This window comes from Motacilla alba, chromosome 3 (genome assembly GCF_015832195.1).
Source record: "Motacilla alba alba isolate MOTALB_02 chromosome 3, Motacilla_alba_V1.0_pri, whole genome shotgun sequence".
NCBI classification, from domain to species: domain Eukaryota; kingdom Metazoa; phylum Chordata; class Aves; order Passeriformes; family Motacillidae; genus Motacilla; species Motacilla alba.
Window position 1 is genome coordinate 57711283 of NC_052018.1, and position 18286 is coordinate 57729568.

The 18286-nt window shown below is 38.7% G+C and overlaps 1 protein-coding gene across 2 annotated transcripts in view; it reads left to right on the plus strand.

The window, feature by feature from the left end:
* Positions 1–18286, plus strand: part of PLEKHG1 (pleckstrin homology and RhoGEF domain containing G1) — a 126545-nt gene that overhangs the window by 21067 nt on the left and 87192 nt on the right. For both annotated transcript variants that reach the window (XM_038133597.1, XM_038133598.1), the window contains exon 3: positions 16684–16758. In XM_038133597.1, the coding sequence (XP_037989525.1) occupies positions 16710–16758 (49 nt within the window). In that variant the 5' untranslated portion in view covers positions 16684–16709. The remainder of the gene's footprint in view (positions 1–16683; positions 16759–18286) is intronic.

Here is an 18286-nt window from a genome sequence, read left to right on the forward strand (position 1 = left end):
ATTAATATTTCTATAGTATCACGCTTCCTGACATTGATCTTTATCACTAAAAGTAAACAAATCATTTTTCCTTGATGATTCTTATATGTTAATCTAGGATTGCAAACCTCTACTTCCAAAAATGCTGCTCATGGTAGATATCTTGAAGATTACAGCATCCATGGTGTTCTGATGTGATTGGGTGGAATATTTTCAAAGTGTATTTCATACTCTATGTGAAGTGTTAGTTTGGATATAGGGTTTTCCCTGCAGTCTACAGTAGCAGGCTCCCACTTGGGAACAAGTAGAGTGCAGCCTTCTTGGGGGAAGCCCCAGTATCCCAGAGGAAAAGTGTAAAACAGAGTAAAACACTACCCAATTATCAGGCACTGGGGGACCCGTGGGCCATCTTCTTCAGGCTCTGCATTTGTAGAGCATTCAAGTGTTCTTCTTAAGAGATTTCTTTTCCTTTATTGAAGCTAAAAGGTTGATAATCTTTTTTTCATTTGGTATCCTCTTATAATCTTGCTAAGTGCGCACTCTGATGCATCAGTGAAAGTCGATCTTTGATGGAGTTCTTGCAGGGTAGAAAAAAGAGCAAAACTGAAAAAAAAAAGCAGAACATGTATGTGGTTGAAATGAACTTTATTATCTATTTCCATGTTAATATGTGCTTGCATGGGTAAAAGAAAAATATATTTTTGTAGTTACTTCTCTGAAAAGTGGAGCAGTTCTCTTATTTCCTTAGAGAAATATGCTGAATCTTCAGCTTCTGAAATTTGAGGCTGGTAGTTACAGGTAATCTGTTTTAGCTATTAACTTTTGTACCAAATTAATTAATCAAATAGTTGAGTTTCTGTGTAAATTTTGCTGACACTTAACTTTGGAAAAAGACAAATTAAATCTAGGCATACTATAAAGGTTATGCTAATTCAACCCAACAGAGTTTACATGACTCAAACCTCATTCCTTAATTTTATAGTTTTGTTTTGGGGTTTTTTTTTGCCTGTTTGGTAGTAAGAACAAATTGAAAGAAGTACCACATAGTTTGTGTTTTAAAATAGATCAAACTTTTCTTACATTTAGGTGTAAAAACTCAAAGCTCAAAAATAACAGGTAATTTTGAAGTTTGGTAGTTGCCTTAACGTTCACTATAGTTGTTTTTATTAAGTATCCTGGATTCCTGTTTTCCACAAATTGGGATAGATGCTAAAATGACTGAACAGTTTTTAAAAAGTTTGGCCTTTGTTTTATAACTACAATTCATTGCAGCTTCTTCCCAAACTTTAATAGTTTTTGCTTAAACTGTATTACAGTTGGATTTAAAAAGAAAACCTGAAGCCCTCAAACCACAAAAAATTCCCTCCCATGGAGGATCTGCTTTACATTTCATGCTGGTATTTGGTTGGTAGTACCACAGGGATGCCCAGACTTAAACTTATGTATGGAACAGCCAAAAGAGGACTTTGCTTGCTACAGGAGAGCTGGGTGACTGCCCCTGAACTCTGCTTGTGCAAAAATCTCTTGCTCTGACACAGTGGAAGGAGAGTGGAAGGAGGCATCCACCATTTGTTGGATACACAGGAGCTGAAAGTTACAGAGAGAGATTTCTGGAAGTACAGAGACAGGAAATTATGCTTCTTTTTGAAAGGTTTGTATCTGGTCTGTTTTAAAGGTCAGGACTGAAAGGTGGAAGCAAACCCCGACCCAGTGGCATATGCATAAGGGAAGAGGAGTTCAATTGCATGTAATTATACTTTCTCCTCTGCAGAAAGTATGGTTGTCTTTTTTTCTTTCTTCTGTTCTGCTTTGTATGCCAGTGTGTGTTTTTCTGTCTCCAGTCAGAGTTCTTTAAATCTTTGAAGTGTGTAATAATAAACAATTAAGAAAAAATTGTTCTAAACTATGTGTCAGTAAGTTTTTATGAGCATAGGTGGCCTGAGAGAGGAGTGCTGTAAGGTTACACCTGTGTAAAATTCAGATGGGCCTAGGAGTGTTCCCAGGCCTGGGAGAAGATGGTCTGTGATGGTCATGTTTGCTGGTGTGGTGTTGGGAGATGACAGCCTTTTCCACAGACAGTTTCCAGGCATGACTCAGTCTCTAGTGCAGTTCAGCCATCACTTTGAGAGATGGCTTTTATGTACCCTGTTTTGGAGACTAGGATTATTCATTACCACAGAAGTGGTATTCTGTCCCAGCTTGCTTTTGCATCCAGGAGCACTTTTTGGGCACATCTAATGCATTAATTGAAGAATGGCCTTCATTTTTCTGATGATGAAACCCTGCAATGTGACCTCAGCATTTATTCAGCATCGGAGAATCTGCAGGTTTGCCCAGAAATCCCACGAGTGTTTTCACTGTGGGGAAGATCAAGAGTCACATTTTATTTGATGTCAGCACATCTTCTCAGTCAGCATTTCTCTGCAGATTTTTAGTTCCTTGCTTGGGTAAGTTTGCTCTACATAATTGCTGTTGTTTATTTCAAAGCGAATTTCTGGATTGGTTGTTTTGTAGAGAGAAATGGAAGAGTTTGGAACTGGGAAAGAGGAAACAGAAGAGTTTGGAACTGACTTGGCACTTGTTAAATTGATACGCCCTGGTGGGTGAACACATAGTGGTGACCATTGGGGAAAAAGTGATAGTAGCTTGGTGGTTTCTCTGGGGATACTGTAAGGCTGTGGGAGCTGTGACAGGATGAGGAGGAGATCAAGTAACTGTCATCAAATTTAAAGGGAGCAAATACTTCTTCATCCTACTCCTCTTGCCTAAATGCAGTAAGGCTTAGAGGGCTATAGAAATTCATTTGCTGATCAGATAGAGTGGTTTCATGCTTTTTGTGGTAATATACATAGCTCTTAGTGTGTATTTGAAATACAACAGGGACTTTTTATTCTTGTAGCCCCACTGAATAGGCTGGCATGATCTCGGAGTGAGGCAGGGCCAGGTGGTTTCCTCATTCTGCTGTGCTTCTTGCTGGGTTAAGTGGGAACCTGCTGTTGTTAGTATGCACTCTGTGTGCCTGTGTTCCTCAGAGGACAAAATGTGGGCTAGGCAGCAAGAATGGAGGAGCTGGGGGTTTTATGTACTAAGGATGGTATTACATAACTTGAAACAGCATTACTGGAATACCTCTGTGTTGTTTCAGTAGATCAGTGCTTAATATTTGAATGAAACATTAAGGTTTATAAATGGCTGGCTGTGTGTCTTGGCAGTGCTTTAGGTTTGTTCCCCGGTTACTACACTCAGAAGGGTGTTTTGCAGAAAGTTCACATAAGTTATTTCTTCCCTTAAAAGTGGAAGAAAAGGAACTTTCATCTGAATTCACCGGGCTTAGCTCTTCGAATTCAAAAGGCTTTGGAAACTGGCTGAAGCTCTTGGTACTGACTTGAGTAATATCCCTTTGAATATTTACTTTAATCAAGCCTATTTAGAGATTCCCGCTCACACCCTGTCCTTATTTTTGTTGGTTTCCAGTACTAGATCAAATGACCAATGAAATATAAAGCTGTTTGCTTAAAAATGGGTTCTTCTGGAGTTGTCAGTGGTATTGCTATAGCTGGATTTTATGTTATTTTAGCACATAGTAGGTATTTCTTTGTTTCTGTGTTTGAAAGATAAGTCTAAGTTATTTATTTTATTTTCTGAGAAGGTGAACGAAGTATCAAAGCGCACAATGGCTCAGACTCCATGCAGTTGTCGAGAATTACTTATAAACAACTGATTGATCAAACCATGTCTCTTAGGCTGATGTAGAAAGGAGAAAAATATTCATCTGAAGGAAATCTCTTTTCCAACTATAATACTCTTAAGTCATGTTTTTTTTTTCCCCATGTGTTTTTTTCTGAATGGAAGTCGTATTTTGATCAGGGGCCAGTGAAGGTTTGCATTCGGTGATTCAATGTTTACTAAGAAATTTGGCTCTTCTGGGAAAGAATAGTGGAAATAAGAAGCTTTATGTATTTATATAGAAGGAGTTTCCGTGTCTAAAGAATACAGCAGTTTAACCCAAAAGAAATGTTCATTCAACAGCTTGTCACCTGCTTCTGTCAAAATGGTCATTCAAATTTCTTTGGAAATTCTGGCAGGTTAAAGATTGTTACCATGAGTACTTTCCCTTTCACCAGTTTTAGTCTCCTAGACTCTGTACTTGTGCTGATCAAGTACAAGTGCTGAAATAATTTCCTTTCCGTTTCTAGTCCTATTTCATCTAATATTCCTTATATTTTATAATGAATATATTTAATGACTATGTAATGCATGTGCTCTGTCAGACATTAAGCATGAATGTAATTTGAAACTGTAGTTTCTCTGTGCTCTGCAGATGCAATTCAGTGCCACAAAAGCCAATTTGACTATGCCTGCAGTTACAGAACTCTGAATTGAGGATATGCTTTTCAAAGCTAGTGTACTGCAAGGGGGCTCTGGCTTCTCCATCCCAACTAGTTACAGTGCTCTGCAGACGACTGCAGACTTTGGCTCTAGAAAGCATGTTGTTTGCAAGCCATGCTTCAACAGTTGCACTCTGGAGTGGCTTGATAAATAGTGGAGTGTTTTTACAGGAAATGTCCCAATCTGAGTTATGAGGCCATTCATTTGGGTAAATTGCAAGGGAATGTACTCAATGCTGTTAGCTAGTCTGTTATTAATTTCCTCTTTTTTAACATGTGTGCACAGTGTGTATATAAATATATATACATATATACACATAGATGTATGTATTCCCAAAGTAGGGAGAAGGAAAAACTGGAGGAATGTGAAAGGGTCCTACAGTAGGCTGCCTGAGCCAGGGCTGGGGGGCTGCCAGGTTCAGCAGTGTTCGGAGCCTGGAATATGTCAGGGCTCAGAAAGCTTTAACTGTTGACTCTTTTATGTGATTTGCTGTGTTGTTTCCTAATGTTGCATACTCTGTGATGAAAACAAAACCCCAAAATTTTCATTAATGATACTTCACTGCAGTTAAAAAGTTAGATGAACTTTTTGTGATGGCTGTGGGTAAAAAGCCCGCAACAAACGTGTTTCAGAGGGCATGCCTAAGTAGTTATGCATGGCTGTACTTTGGCTAGCCACTCAAATGACAATTTCTGGAAAAGCCAACTGAGTATTACTTGTCTAATAATTATAAAGTCGACGTCTAAACCTCTCATTTCAGCAGTAATGCCATACTCAGGCAATTGCAGTTGGAGGAAACACACAAATAGGCTTCGTAGGAGCCTGTTCTCCTCATGGTGCATCTGTGTCTCAGTCTTTCCTTATAAATGTAGCGGTGTCTCTGTGTGTCATGGAGACAAAACTAATGAAGGATCCACATATAAACCAGTAATTATCCATTATTCTGGTTTTAAGTAGGCTTCCCCACCATGAACATTCCCCTTGTCAGCAATGCCAAACCAAACATTTCTTTGTATCTAGACCCTCCCCCCCCAGCTTTAACTCTCCAGAAGAATTTGCACTTGAAGGGGAAAATATCATTCTCTCTTCTTTATGTGGAATAAACATTGTTTAGGAAAATTTTTAAGAAAGTAAATTGACTTTCTCGACAGTGCTGACATTTTTGTCTTTCATCAGTATGACCTTATTCTGCAAGTTCTATGGTTTTCTTTTACAATGAGGTCTGAAGTTGTTTCTTTCAAAATTTGCAGTGAATCCAAACATATTACAAGTATTTTACAGAAGAGGTGTAGCAACCTAATTGGAGTTGATGCATACTAATTTCTCTGCTGTTAGCCAAATTGGAAGAAAAACAGCAGTGCTTTTAAAAAACATGTGCATGAGAGAATAAATTTGTGATTTTAATTTGGTGCAGAGCAGCATTTTGTGGTTTGCTGTTTTTTGGTTTGTTTTATTTTGGGGGGTGGAGAGGAGCTTTCAGAAACATTTAAGTGCAGAGAAGAAATATCCCTGAAACAGCTGAGTTTGTATAGCCCTTTTCTCTATTTATACCCCTGAAAAGTATTGGGCTGTTCTGTACTCTTGGACTATTTGCTTTTGGATGCACCTTATCTCTGTCAAGTCGTCAGGGTTTACATTGCATGCTGGTTATGTGAGTTGAGGAAGATGTCATTCCCTATCTCAGTGCCTTGACTTTGGCCCTACACTGAGTTAAAACACATACAAATTTCATTCTTCCCATAGATAATAGCTTTGTACTGACCTTGACTAAAAGGAATTTCTCTGTAAGAGGGCTATGAAGTTTTAATTTAAAATTAAACAACCCCCAGAAAAACCTTCATTATTATCACAGTCCTGTGATTTCAAGAGAAGCTACCCTGCGTAATAGATGTAGCCTGACGTCCTGACTAAGTGGATGGCAAGGTTGTTTCCTTTCTTCTGATGAGTAAGTGTGACAGAGTTAATGAACTTCAGTTTGGTGTCAAGAAACTTCCTGAAACAGAAATGAAAAATACAAAAAGGAAGTGTCAGAGGGTGAAACATCTGCAGACACAGTAAGATTGTTTCTATCATTGTTGGATGCAGTTCTTCAGATGTATTGGGATTCATTGGTATGTTAGCCATCACTGTAATATTTATCCAGCACATAGGACTGGATTCAAGTTAATCTAAGGCTTTGCATATTATAGTTTATTTTCATTGTTACTTGACTTGTTTGCTGTAATTGGGTTCCTAGGGCTCCAGCAACAGCTTTGCTTCTTCGCAGCCTGTTTTGATTTTATGTCTTCCATGAAATGATGCACTTGTCCATCAGTGGTCTTTTTCAAGATGATGTTTAGTGATACTCCAAGCATAGGCATCACATAGAAAGAGAAGTATCTTTTTAGGTGCTGCACAACCTCTCCAATAGAAAATACAATTTGGAGGAGGCTTACAGCCTGAAAAAGCAGGTACCAGGGGCTCTTTACTATATATGCCAGATGCAAGTCTGGAGGATTTTTTGTTTGTTTGTTTTGCTTGTTTTTTTCTTATATAAAAGAGAAATGGGAATAAAAGCTGAATATTAGGATGCTAGCTGGGTTATTGCTCATTTGCTTGTTTTTTTAATATCTGTGTGAGTGGAGTGGGACAGCAGCAGCAGTCCTTTTCTTTAACCCGAAATCTTAAAACTGTAGTTGCTGAGCACTGGAGGCTTGAATATAAAAAAGACTAAAGAGGGACAGAATGTGAAAAATACTAAAGAAGGACTCTTTTCGTGTGTGCATCTCTCTGATTGTTTATTAGCCCAATCAGCATCTCTTCTAATTGTAGCAAAGTTCAGAGCTTTGAAAGGAATTTGAGTAATTCTGTGATAAACAATGCTGAAATTCTTTCCTCTTCAGTTTCCTTTTCTTAACCATGTGCACTATAAAGCAATCTCTGCTACTGAAGAAGTTTGACAGGTTCACATCCAGCTGTGGAATGCTTTGGAATTTTTTTTTCTTAATTTATTAAGCCAAAACTTTTGGCCTGGTAGTGAGGTTTAAGCTCTGCAGCTCCCTAGAGTGAAATCCTAGAATGGCTTTGGTTGGAAGAGATCTTAAAGATCATCTAGTTCCAACCTCCCTGCCATGATCAGAGACACCTTCCACAAGACCAGGCTGCTCAGAGCTCCATCTAACCTGGCTTTAACACTTCCAGGGATGGGACATTCACCACTTTTCAGGGCAACTCCTTCCAGTGCCTCACCACCCACAGTAATAAATTCATCTAAACCTATTTCCTTTCAGTTTGAAGCCATTCTCTCTTGTCCTGTCACTACATGCTCTTGTAAAAAAGCCCCTCTCCAGCTTTCTCATAGGCCTACTTCACATACTGGAAAGCCACAATCAGGTCACTCTGAAGCCTTCTCTTCTCCAGGCTGGAAAACCCTAATTGTTTCAGCCTTTCTTCCTAGGAGAGGTATTCCATCCCTCTAATCAACTTGATGGCCCTCATCTGGACTTTCTTCAACAAAATACAAGACCTAATGCATTTGTAGTTGTATTTCTCTTGAGAAAGATGCAAGAAGAGGGGATGCTAGTGACCAGTCAAAATACCTAATGTAGATTTGGAAAAAAAAAAACAACTTTAAACTTTATTTTCCCCCACAAAGTCTGAGCAGTTACCTGGAGTGTATAGCTGGAAGGGTGAGTGGTGAGCAAGGCAGAAGTGCAGCTGTGACCCCCAACATCCAGAGGTTGTATTTAGGGTGACATGGTAAAAGGGCTGTGTAAATTCTGAGAGTGACAGAGAATTTGTTGAGGGGAAAGCCAGGTATTCTTTTCTGGCAACTGTCAGGGTTCTGGCCATGGATTTGGCTGCTATCACAATGTGAGGACTCGTACCCTAAAATCCTGTAGTCTCTCTTTAGTGCTGTAACTGGTGTTTGTGCGTAGTACATGCTTTTTGTGCTATTTCTGCACTTGGTGTATGCATTACTGGAGACTCACAAATTAATAGTGCTCGAAATAAGCTTTTGTAATAAAGAAAATGTTGAACTGTGAGCTCTTGTCTATGTTGAAGCATTTAGTTTATTTTTAAATAGGCTTGTTTCAAATTCAGTTTTCTTTGTGTGGCCCTAATTAGCACTTAACAGTAGAAGTACTATTATCTAAAAAAATGAAATCAGGAGACAATGTAAGAAAAGCTCAGTTAAAAGATGTTATTTCTCTCCTTCTAAGAGTCAGTAAAGAAAACTTTGCTGTTGGTTGGTTTTTGCAGAGTAACTGTATGCAATGCATTGCATGGGGCTCTTAATTTGCTCAGAAAATGCTTTGCTTAGAATACATTGTGTGCTTCACTATATGGTTGTTGAGTAGCAGATTTCTTTGAGTAGATGACAACAGTATTTTGTGATAACGATAGCTGTTCTTGGCAGCTGTGACTTGCTACTGCTGTACTCTCAGTGGTCTGTGCTGGGACTTGCCTCTAAGTCCCTAAATATCTTGGGACTGACCTGCTTATCCTGCTTTTCCTTGGTTTTCATCAGTGTATGTCAGGCATGTCCTGTGCTGAGCCACTTTACCTAAGTCTGTCTGTTTTCTCAAGCTTAGATTCAAAAGAAAGTGTCTGAAGTGACAGACTTTCTGTATGTAAGTGAAACATGATCTTTTGATGGATTTTTTTTTCCCTTTGTTCATCATCAATCCCCTTTGTGGGGATTTTTTAACTTTAATGAAGAGCTGGAAGAGCTGCTGAGATTACTTGCACTGTACAAAGTCATGAGAGAAGCAAAATGTGTACATAATTTGAAAAATGCCCGGTGCTTTACAAAATAATTCTGTTCATTCTGGTTATAGGGAGTTTTGAAATAAGCAAAAGGTGATGTAGCAGCTTAGCGTCAGGCTACCCACCCCCAAATCCAGGCTCGAGTGATAGGCACGACAACTCAGAATGATTTTTATCCCTCGCCCGACACGCTGACCAGGAGGGAGAGACAGGTTGTGCTGCACGCACTGCTGTTTTGTCTCCCCGCGGAGCAGCAGCGAGTGGCACCGGGCGGACAGCGGCGAGTGCCACCTGCGGGAGCTCTGCTGGAAGCGGTGCCCTGCGCTCCCAGCGTCCCGGCAGGGCGCTGCCTGCGGCGGATTTCTGTCAGCGTCCTGCGGCGCAGCGTGATTCCTTGTCGTCTTGGGCGAAGCTGCGCGTACAATAGAGAACGAAAAGCTATTTTCAAAAATACTCGTCAGTGGTTGATTTTTTACGGAAAGAGAAATGGTTAATCGTACTAAGGAATTTCCTGCAAACTGCGCTGAGATGACTTGAGTTTGAAAGACGGTGCTTCTGCTGAGCTGAGAAACTGCAGTGATCAGCACAGAGTTAATACATGCATGCAGGAAATCCATGCATTTCACCAATTAAAGCGGATGTCTTTCTGCTTAGGCTTTGAGCATATGCTTCACAAGGGTATTTGGGGAGTGTCAGTCAAGGTTTTGATCCCTCTTCCTCCTCCCACAAGACCCTGTGGGGAGTTTTCCTCTTTGTTTCTTTTGGCATAGAAGCAGCATATGCTGTTTTAAGTAAGGAGCCTTGCAATGTGGTTGGACACAGACCAAAAGTTGAGTATGGCTGATCTTTTCTAGAAGTTCTGTACAAAGTTTGAAGGAGAAAATATTGTGTCGCATGCCCTTCTAGACCTCATATCCGGCGTTACTTTGTAAAAAACACACCGTCATGCCTTGCAGACTGAAACATGGTGATTAGCTGCTGAACTTGATCTTTTAGTGGGTTTGGAAAACCACGACCAAAACCTTGGAATAGCACTGGGAATGGATTCAAAAGTGTTGGAGAGACGGGAGAAGGAAGAAGACATATGCGTAGCAGTTAAACCACAGAGGAGCCAGACAGCTCATTCCTTACATTAGAACATTTATGATGTTTTTCACATTCAAACACTGTGAATTACAGTAAACCAGAATGAAAGTGACAAGGGGATTCTGTGATTTGGTCTTCGCCTGCTGGCAAAAAGTTAAGTATTTTGGATTGGAGCCACAGTATGGATGATTAGCTCCAGAAACTAGGCAGAGGATGCTGCAGATTAAATAAGCTTCGAAGAAGGGGGAGGAGAGTGATGTTACTGTGACTTTCGTCAATGGGCAAGTGTGTAAAGGGGGTTTTGCTCCTTCTTGCCAATAGAGATCAGGGGATCTTGTTTGGACTAGCTCATCTCTTGCTGCATTTGTCTTAAGTGTCACAATTACTGCCTTTCTGTGGAAAAGAAAGTGAAAGGATGGCATGGTTTGGGAATATCAGCAAAATCTGTAGCATCTTACCAAAAAACCCCACAAAATACAAACCCCAGAAAAACCCCTCAAAGTTGGAACATTTTGGTATGTGTTGATGTACAGGGGTGAAAAGACTGGAAGATTTTTGTGGGACATTGTTGTAGAAGGGAAGCTGTAACTCACACCCACATGCAGAGTGCTGCTGGAAGGGAATGAAAGGAGCCATTAGAATTCTATGCAATTTTTGAAGGAATAACAATGAACTTGAAATAATATTTGAATCTTAAACTGGTACTGCCATATTACTTAGGAAGGCTGAGGGGTGGTGGTGAATAGGAGCAGAAATGAGGGCTTGGTTCATGTCCTCATGACTGCTATCCCTTAGGTCAATGTTATTTAGGGGTTCTTTCAGTGTCACTTTTTGGCTCATGTGAAAGAACTGTGTTAGTGTTAGCATATAAACTTGTTTTATGGTTTATGTGACCTGGGATCAAAGCTATTCTCGTGGGGTTCAGAGCAGCAATGCATCTGCTCCAGAAGGGATTTTGTAGGCAAACAAATGGCAAAAACTAGATCAGAGACAGATGTCCTTATTCTGTAACAAAGACAATATGCAGTGTTTAACACTCAGACGTCAGAGTCTGAGTGTGTTGATGTGAGTATGAATTTTACCATAGCCATGCTTTGAGTTTGGAATTCATCCTGAAACCTGAGAATGTGAGTGCTGGTTTTGGGGTTTGAGGAGTTGGTTTTTGTTCTATGAGTTTTATTGCATTCAGAAATGCAATATCCAGTACCATTCATCCAAGAAGGGTGGCTGGCTGTGCAGGCTGTCTCTGAGCATCTAATTGTCCTTATTTGTTTGCAAAATATTTCATGTCAAAAAACCTACTAATATCTATTTTATTTCTACCCTTCTTGCACCTTTTTTTTTTATTGCTGCAGAAAGAACTTATCTAGATACTGTTTAAAAATAAACCAACAGATAGTTTTTCTGTTAACAGCACAGTATGTAATGCAGAATTTCAGAACTTCAGTTGTTTTATATATATGTTTTTGTATTGATGTGTGTATAAAGCACTGACTGTTTAATCTGTAAAAGGCTGCATTTAAAATTGTAATAAGGTATTGTAAGGGAACATGTATTCTGATTGTGAAAAGTTACCACAGCAGAATCTTATATTAATGTTGATCGTGCCTGTGGAATCTGGGGGAGAAGTGCAGTGTCTGTCATTGAAAAGTGACTGTATTTGACAAGTTTTTGAAAGAATCCAACCAGCTTTCTTGAATATGAAAACTTCCAGCTATTTGGAACAGATGTAGACTAAGGACCAAGGGTTTGACACAAAGGAGAGTCAGGTTAGGTTTTGGTTAGTGATGATCATTGTTCAACATAAATACATAGCTGAGCTCCATAGTTACATCTGCAAACAGTCCTGTTACAAACAATGGTCTCTTTCAAGTGCCTGGATGCTTTTTTGAGAATATAGAAATAAATTTTTCAAAGAATGAAAGTGGAACAGAAGTCTTCTGTCCAATGGAAATTTGTCCGTGAAACTTTAAAAGTGAAAATTGTGATGAATAGTGATTTTGAATAGTTGGAGACCCTTACTGATGGGTGTTTTGGGGTTGTTTTTTTTGTTGTTTGTTTGTTTTGGTTTTGGGGGTTTTTTTGAGGTTTTTTTGCAAAGTACAGTTAATTAAAGAGGCAAGGAATATATTTGTCTGTGAAACACAAGTAATCCATATTTTTTGTGAGCGTGATTTCTTTAAAGTATTTTTTAGCCACCCATGTGCTATAAATTTGAATGTTTTACTAATTCACCTACAGCACACTATTGGCTTAGATGCTGTGTTTAAAGGATCTTATGTTTTTCATAATGCTAAAGCTGATTTGCAGTTTTTAGCAGCTCAGGATTTTAAAGGCAAATCAATCTACTGGTAGGAACAAAAAATTTCTTGAACTAGGACCTCCCAGTATGCCTGTTTGGGTGGCCCTGGCTGATTATGGCCCATGAAAATGCATGGTCATACATCTGACTGGTTTTGGTTGCTGTTAAAAGAATTTTGCTTAACTGAGCAATGTAAACAGTATAGCTGTGTTTATTCATAAATTATCAATGCATATGTATTTGAAGTTCTCTTTCTAGGATGTTCTGTGAAAAAGTGCTCTAAGCAATAGGTAGCAGTTTTGATAGATGAATTCAAAAACACAAGGTACCTCATGGACTACTAGAATTGCTGAGCCTGAGATTCAGAGAAAATAAAAACTATTTCAATAATTATATTGCAAGAGTATTTAGGAGGATCTACCTGGAATGTTTTTATAAAGTGATTAAAAGCTTTAGGATACTACTACTAATAAGATTGTCTGGATAAGTGGAAATTATTTGTATAGAAAGTGAGCAAGCATTATTTCCTTTTACATTTACTAGCAAGTTTGTACCCCAAATGCTGCTTTTTGACTGGATTTTATATGAGTCAAGCTTGGCCTTACTGCAGAGAGAGGGAGATTTAGTTTCCTCATCTGATTAATAGTTTTTGTAAAAATTGCCTTCCTAGATTAAAAGGAGCAATTTTATAAATAAAGGAATGCTCAACATTGACTGCTAGTTTTTGTATAATTCAAAACTTGGTGTGTTTCAGAAAACAACAGCAGAGTTCTGTATTTCTTTATTTTTTAAAGTTTTTTTAGTATATTCTGCAATTTCTAGCAATAGCACAGAACTGGTTTGCGTTAATGAGACAGAAAGGGGGAAAGGTATTTTTAACAATGTATAGATTTGTGTACTTTTAAAAGAATTAATAAAATACTTTTCTTTGCCACATTACTGGATCTCAGTTTTCAGATGTGATGTTTTCAGTTGACAATGAATTTGAAAAGTGCTGAAGACTGTGTAGTGATTGCACCTGGTTGTACAATTCTGGTACAACTTGGTCCTGTAAGCTTTAGAAAAAGCAGCAACAAATTTCAGACTGTTTCATTACTGAAAACCATTACAGACAGTGACAAGAATCTTTGGGGGGAAAAATTCTTTATGGAAAGCGTTTTTCAAGCATTGAAACAGGCTGGCCAGGTAAGAGGTGGAAGTACATGGAGATACTTAAAAAACACATAGACGTGCCCCTTAGGGACATGGTTTCGGGTGGACTTGGCAGTGTCAGTTTAACAGCTGGACTCAGAGATCTTGGAGGTGTGAGAGTTTCTAGACATTGCTATGAAGATGCACTTTTCTAGGTGCAGAGGCTGACTTTCTTTAAACTGCTGTAGCTATGTTAAGCCCTTGCTATCATATTTTGTGATGTGGAACTGCTAAACTGGCAAGTCTGTAGAAAACCATTAGTGGGACTGTAGTTTTTAAAATTGCCATGGATTATCCAAATGAGCTGTTGAGACAGAGTTGTTGTAGCAGTGGCAGGTCTGAACCTGTTCGGTAAATACCTTGGTTTGTGTGCAGTAATTGAATGATCCAGCTTTCAAGTTACCATTCCATTATTAAAAATGACAAGGTCGTTCAACGCCCATTTGAATCTCACTTGGTTTTGCACTGGGAATGATAGGTCATACTCCATAGCAAGGGATAAGCACAGGAACTCCATTAAATTCGGATAAGTGACTGTTGGGGTGTGTCTTACTTGCAGTAAAATTGCTTTCTGGTTTTGAGTTTAGATAACAGAAAAGCAAGGCTGTCACTTCCTTAGAAGGCCAAGTAGAAAAGGCTGGCCTACTTTAGACAAGGAAAGGTTTGACTTACGTAAATAAAAATAAGGGCAGAAGAGGCAAGGAAAAAAAGGTCTTTTTTTCTTGCTTGTATTTTGCACCTCTACAAAATTTTAGTGAAGAAGCTCAAAATTATTTCTGAGACTACTGATTTTATTTTTCTTTTGTCATTAACATCTCAGTAGGTGACTCTGTGAGCATTTTCGTGGTGAAGTTTACTTAACATATTTATTTAAAGTCTATGCAACTCCAACCAACCAAAACCAGAAAACAAATATGTGGATATCCACGTTTTTCCATTTTTAGCATATTTTTTTCCTGAATAAGTGATATTAAAGGATTTATTTAAAATTTAAATAAAATGTTTCTTGTATTTTAAAATTAATCACAGAAAGTAAATATAGTATTTATTGATGAAATTTCTTGTTTCAAATATATTGTGTGATTAACTGGTTCCTATCAACTTTATTAGTAAATCACTGGATAGCTGAAATTTAATTTATAAACCCGTGTAATGTTCACAGAATGTAGTGCATCATTGAATGCAGAGGGTTAGACATGAGCTTGCCAAGTTTTAGAATTAGTTGCTGTATTTATTCTAGCCAACTGCTTAGTGATGATAAGCACAAATAATTAAATTTGAGTAATCTGTTTGAAGAACAAATTTATTTTTTAATTGTCTTGTGGAGAGCAGGTTCTTTTTTATAGCAGAATTATAAAGGAGTTTGGAGACCCCGAGGTTTTTGTAGTTATTTAAGCCTCTGTTGTGGGCACACTTGTTTGTTCAGTTTGTGGCACTGTCCAGCTGTGTTTTATGAACTCAAAAACCCAGACCTTCAGGTGGATAAGCATTACAGCTATTATTCTGGGGGAGTTAGAGAAGATGTTTAGCTAGCTCACAGTCTTCAGTATATGTACTGTTGTGTGGATGACATGTCTATGTTAAGGACAAAGTAATGCCTGAGTAAGACATGGTGGATTTTATCTTGAGTAGAGATGAATTGGTTCATCTAGAAAACCATATAGAAAATCTAGTAGAATTTCCATCAGCTAAATAGAAATTTATTTCTACCCTAAGATGTGCTTATGGATTGTAGCCTCGTGTGTGTCTAATGTTTCTAAGTATTTTACATATTTGTGAATTAAATATGGCAAATATACTTGCCCTGGATAACACACCTGAAATAGAATTTTATGACTTAAACAGCTTAAGAAATCCTACAAATTTTGTATAGTTTGGTTGTAATGTAAACCTCAGCTCTTTATTGGTCACTAGGGCAGAAATGTTTTCATTTTATGCCCGAAGATAGGATTCAAAACAAGCTATATGAATTTGAAAGCAAAGTACTTTCAGAAGGGAGGAAAAAAGGGCCATTTATTTGAGTTCACTCTCAGTTCTTCTGCAGGGTTATCCAGGGAGGTCTCCAATAACTCTGGATCTAATGGCTGTCTTGAAAAAGACTGCATGCCAAATCTTCAAAATTCATTAGGAATTAGGGCTGTACTGTGAATACTTCTGATGCTGTGCACTCTGTACAGTGCTGTACACAGCACTGTGCAGTGTGAATTGTCAGCTGAGGTGAAGTCCCTGTCCCACTTGGCACGCAAACTCCTTCGGACAGAGAATCATCCTTGTTCTGATTTGTCTGGTCTTGGTGCATCCTGTCTGATCTTGAGGCTTTCATTATATAAAATGGAGTGTCAGCATTGCTGCTGATGGGAAAATATTCAAAGGTGCTGGAAAGGAGGATACAAAATCCCAGCCAGTGTGTGGTGGCCAGATGTTGACCATGGGCCAGTACCACAGAGGGTACATAAGGTTGCTGTAAGAGGAGACGTGTTCACTGCCTTCCTGAGAAGCCTTTTCTTCTCTGCCCACTGCTGTGCTGGAAGAAATATTGGTGCTCTACAGTGCAGTAAAGCTTTAGTGGGATTTTCTGTTTGATGCAGGCTGCTGTGACCCTCCAGATGGTCACTCCATGGTTAACTTCAGCAGTACCTGAGTGTAAGCAGCTCTTCCATCCCAGTTCATAGACCTCTCACTCAAAATTAACTGAGGCAGAAAAATGTGTGAAATCAAAGGCAGAAGCTGACCAGATGTAATTAGTGCTCTCAGGTATGAGAGGGTCCTCTTGTGCCTGCCTACCTGGTAGAACATCCAACTGAGAGCCTCCTGAATGGTATTGCAGTTAATCCTGAGAGGAGTTTGTCTGTTTACTTCTTACACACAGACACAGAAGCGATGAAAGCTGAAAACCCATCCTTCACAGGGGCTGTGGAGCAGGGGAGTGCCTTGCTGAAACGTGCTGGTTTTGATGGAGAACTCTTCATTTGCTTTGTGTCCATTAGGTTCTACTAAGCCTGTGTCTGCAGAGATGCCAGATAAAACACCAGGTGCTACAGAGCCTGTGCCCAGAAGTGAAGGTTAGTAGTTTTCTTCCACTTTTGTCTATTGAAAAAAAAAAAAAAAAGAAAAAAAAAGAAGTGTTTAGGTTCTGTGAAGAATTTTTTGAAGTTAAAGACTGAGTTTCCCTTACTGGCCTTAATTTTAAGGGAGGGCTGGATTAGTATTATATATGCATGTTTATCTAGATAGCAGGAAATTTTCACTTGTCTTTGGGTAACCTCTCCATCCCTCCCTAGCCCAACATCCATGATTGTACTAAAATCTATGATAATGGGGAAGTGCACTGCTAGGATTTCAGCATTGGAGATGTCCCATTTGCTAAAGAGATCTTGTTAACTGAAGCCAATTTTTAGTACGGGATACTGGAGTCTCACAGAACTGAAGCTGACATTTAAGATGTGGGTTGATTGATACAAGGAGGAATTGTCTGTGTGATTTTCACTAAATCAGTGGAATCTTGAAATGCTCAGTCAGACCATTTTATTTCCTCTTGAGGTCCATTAATTTTAAATTCCCACATCTGAAGGTTTGGTACTTGGTTTCAGGGGAAATTCATTCTTTGAAAACAATTGTAACCCTGCCTAACTTGATTCCTTCCCCACGATCACTGCTGGATGTGTAATTAAAGCATTTTATAAAAATTTGCTATTTCATGTGAAGTGAAATTGGTATTTCTTTGTGAGGTGTTTTTGTCAGTATTGTGTCAAAACTATGGTAGCTCTTGTATATCCTCGCTTTCTAGATCATTGCTGTCCTCACACAAAGACTATATTAATTAAAAAGTTTAGTTTGTCTTAAGTTTACAGCTCAGGATTGTTTATTCTGTGCCTCCAGACAGACGTCTCAAAATTTAGTTTGAAGTATTTTCGTAGATTTTGAACTTCAGTTATGGCATTTGAAAGGCATGGAGGAGTGAGCTGCAATAATAATTTCAAGAAGTGCATCAAATATAGTAGAGAAAGAAAATTCTCTTCATGTAAAGGGTATTAAATTATGCTTAACTACTGCAGGCCTTTTTAAAATTTACTGTAAAGTTTAACGTGTTACTGGGAGAACTCTCCACACAAGAGGAGAAGCAATTACAGCTAGTCTTTTAAAGAGTGAGCTCTCTCTGATGCACACGTTGTGTGTCATGCTTATAAATAAATGCTTATGCTAAAAGCATTGGAGTGAGTTCACTTGAAGCAAAAGCCTACAATAAAATAGTTAACTAAAATGATAAGATTATTCTGAATCTTCATTTTCAAATTGCAGTTATCATTGTACTTTGTTGTGATAAGAGCTCATGAAGTTATTCCAGAGTCTGTATAAAATATCCTTGCTCAGTTGGTTAGGGCAGGATGCTGATGATGCCAAGGTCACAGCTTTAGCCCCTGTGTGGGCCATTCACATTAGAGTTGTACTTGCTGATACTTGTGGGTCCCTTCCAACTCAGAATATTCTGTGTGATTTTGTGTGTGTGCTTTAACAAATGCAATGTTTACTAAAGCAAAACTTTATCCAGGTTTAATCCGGATGCTTTGTTTTTAATTGCTCTTTAGGAAC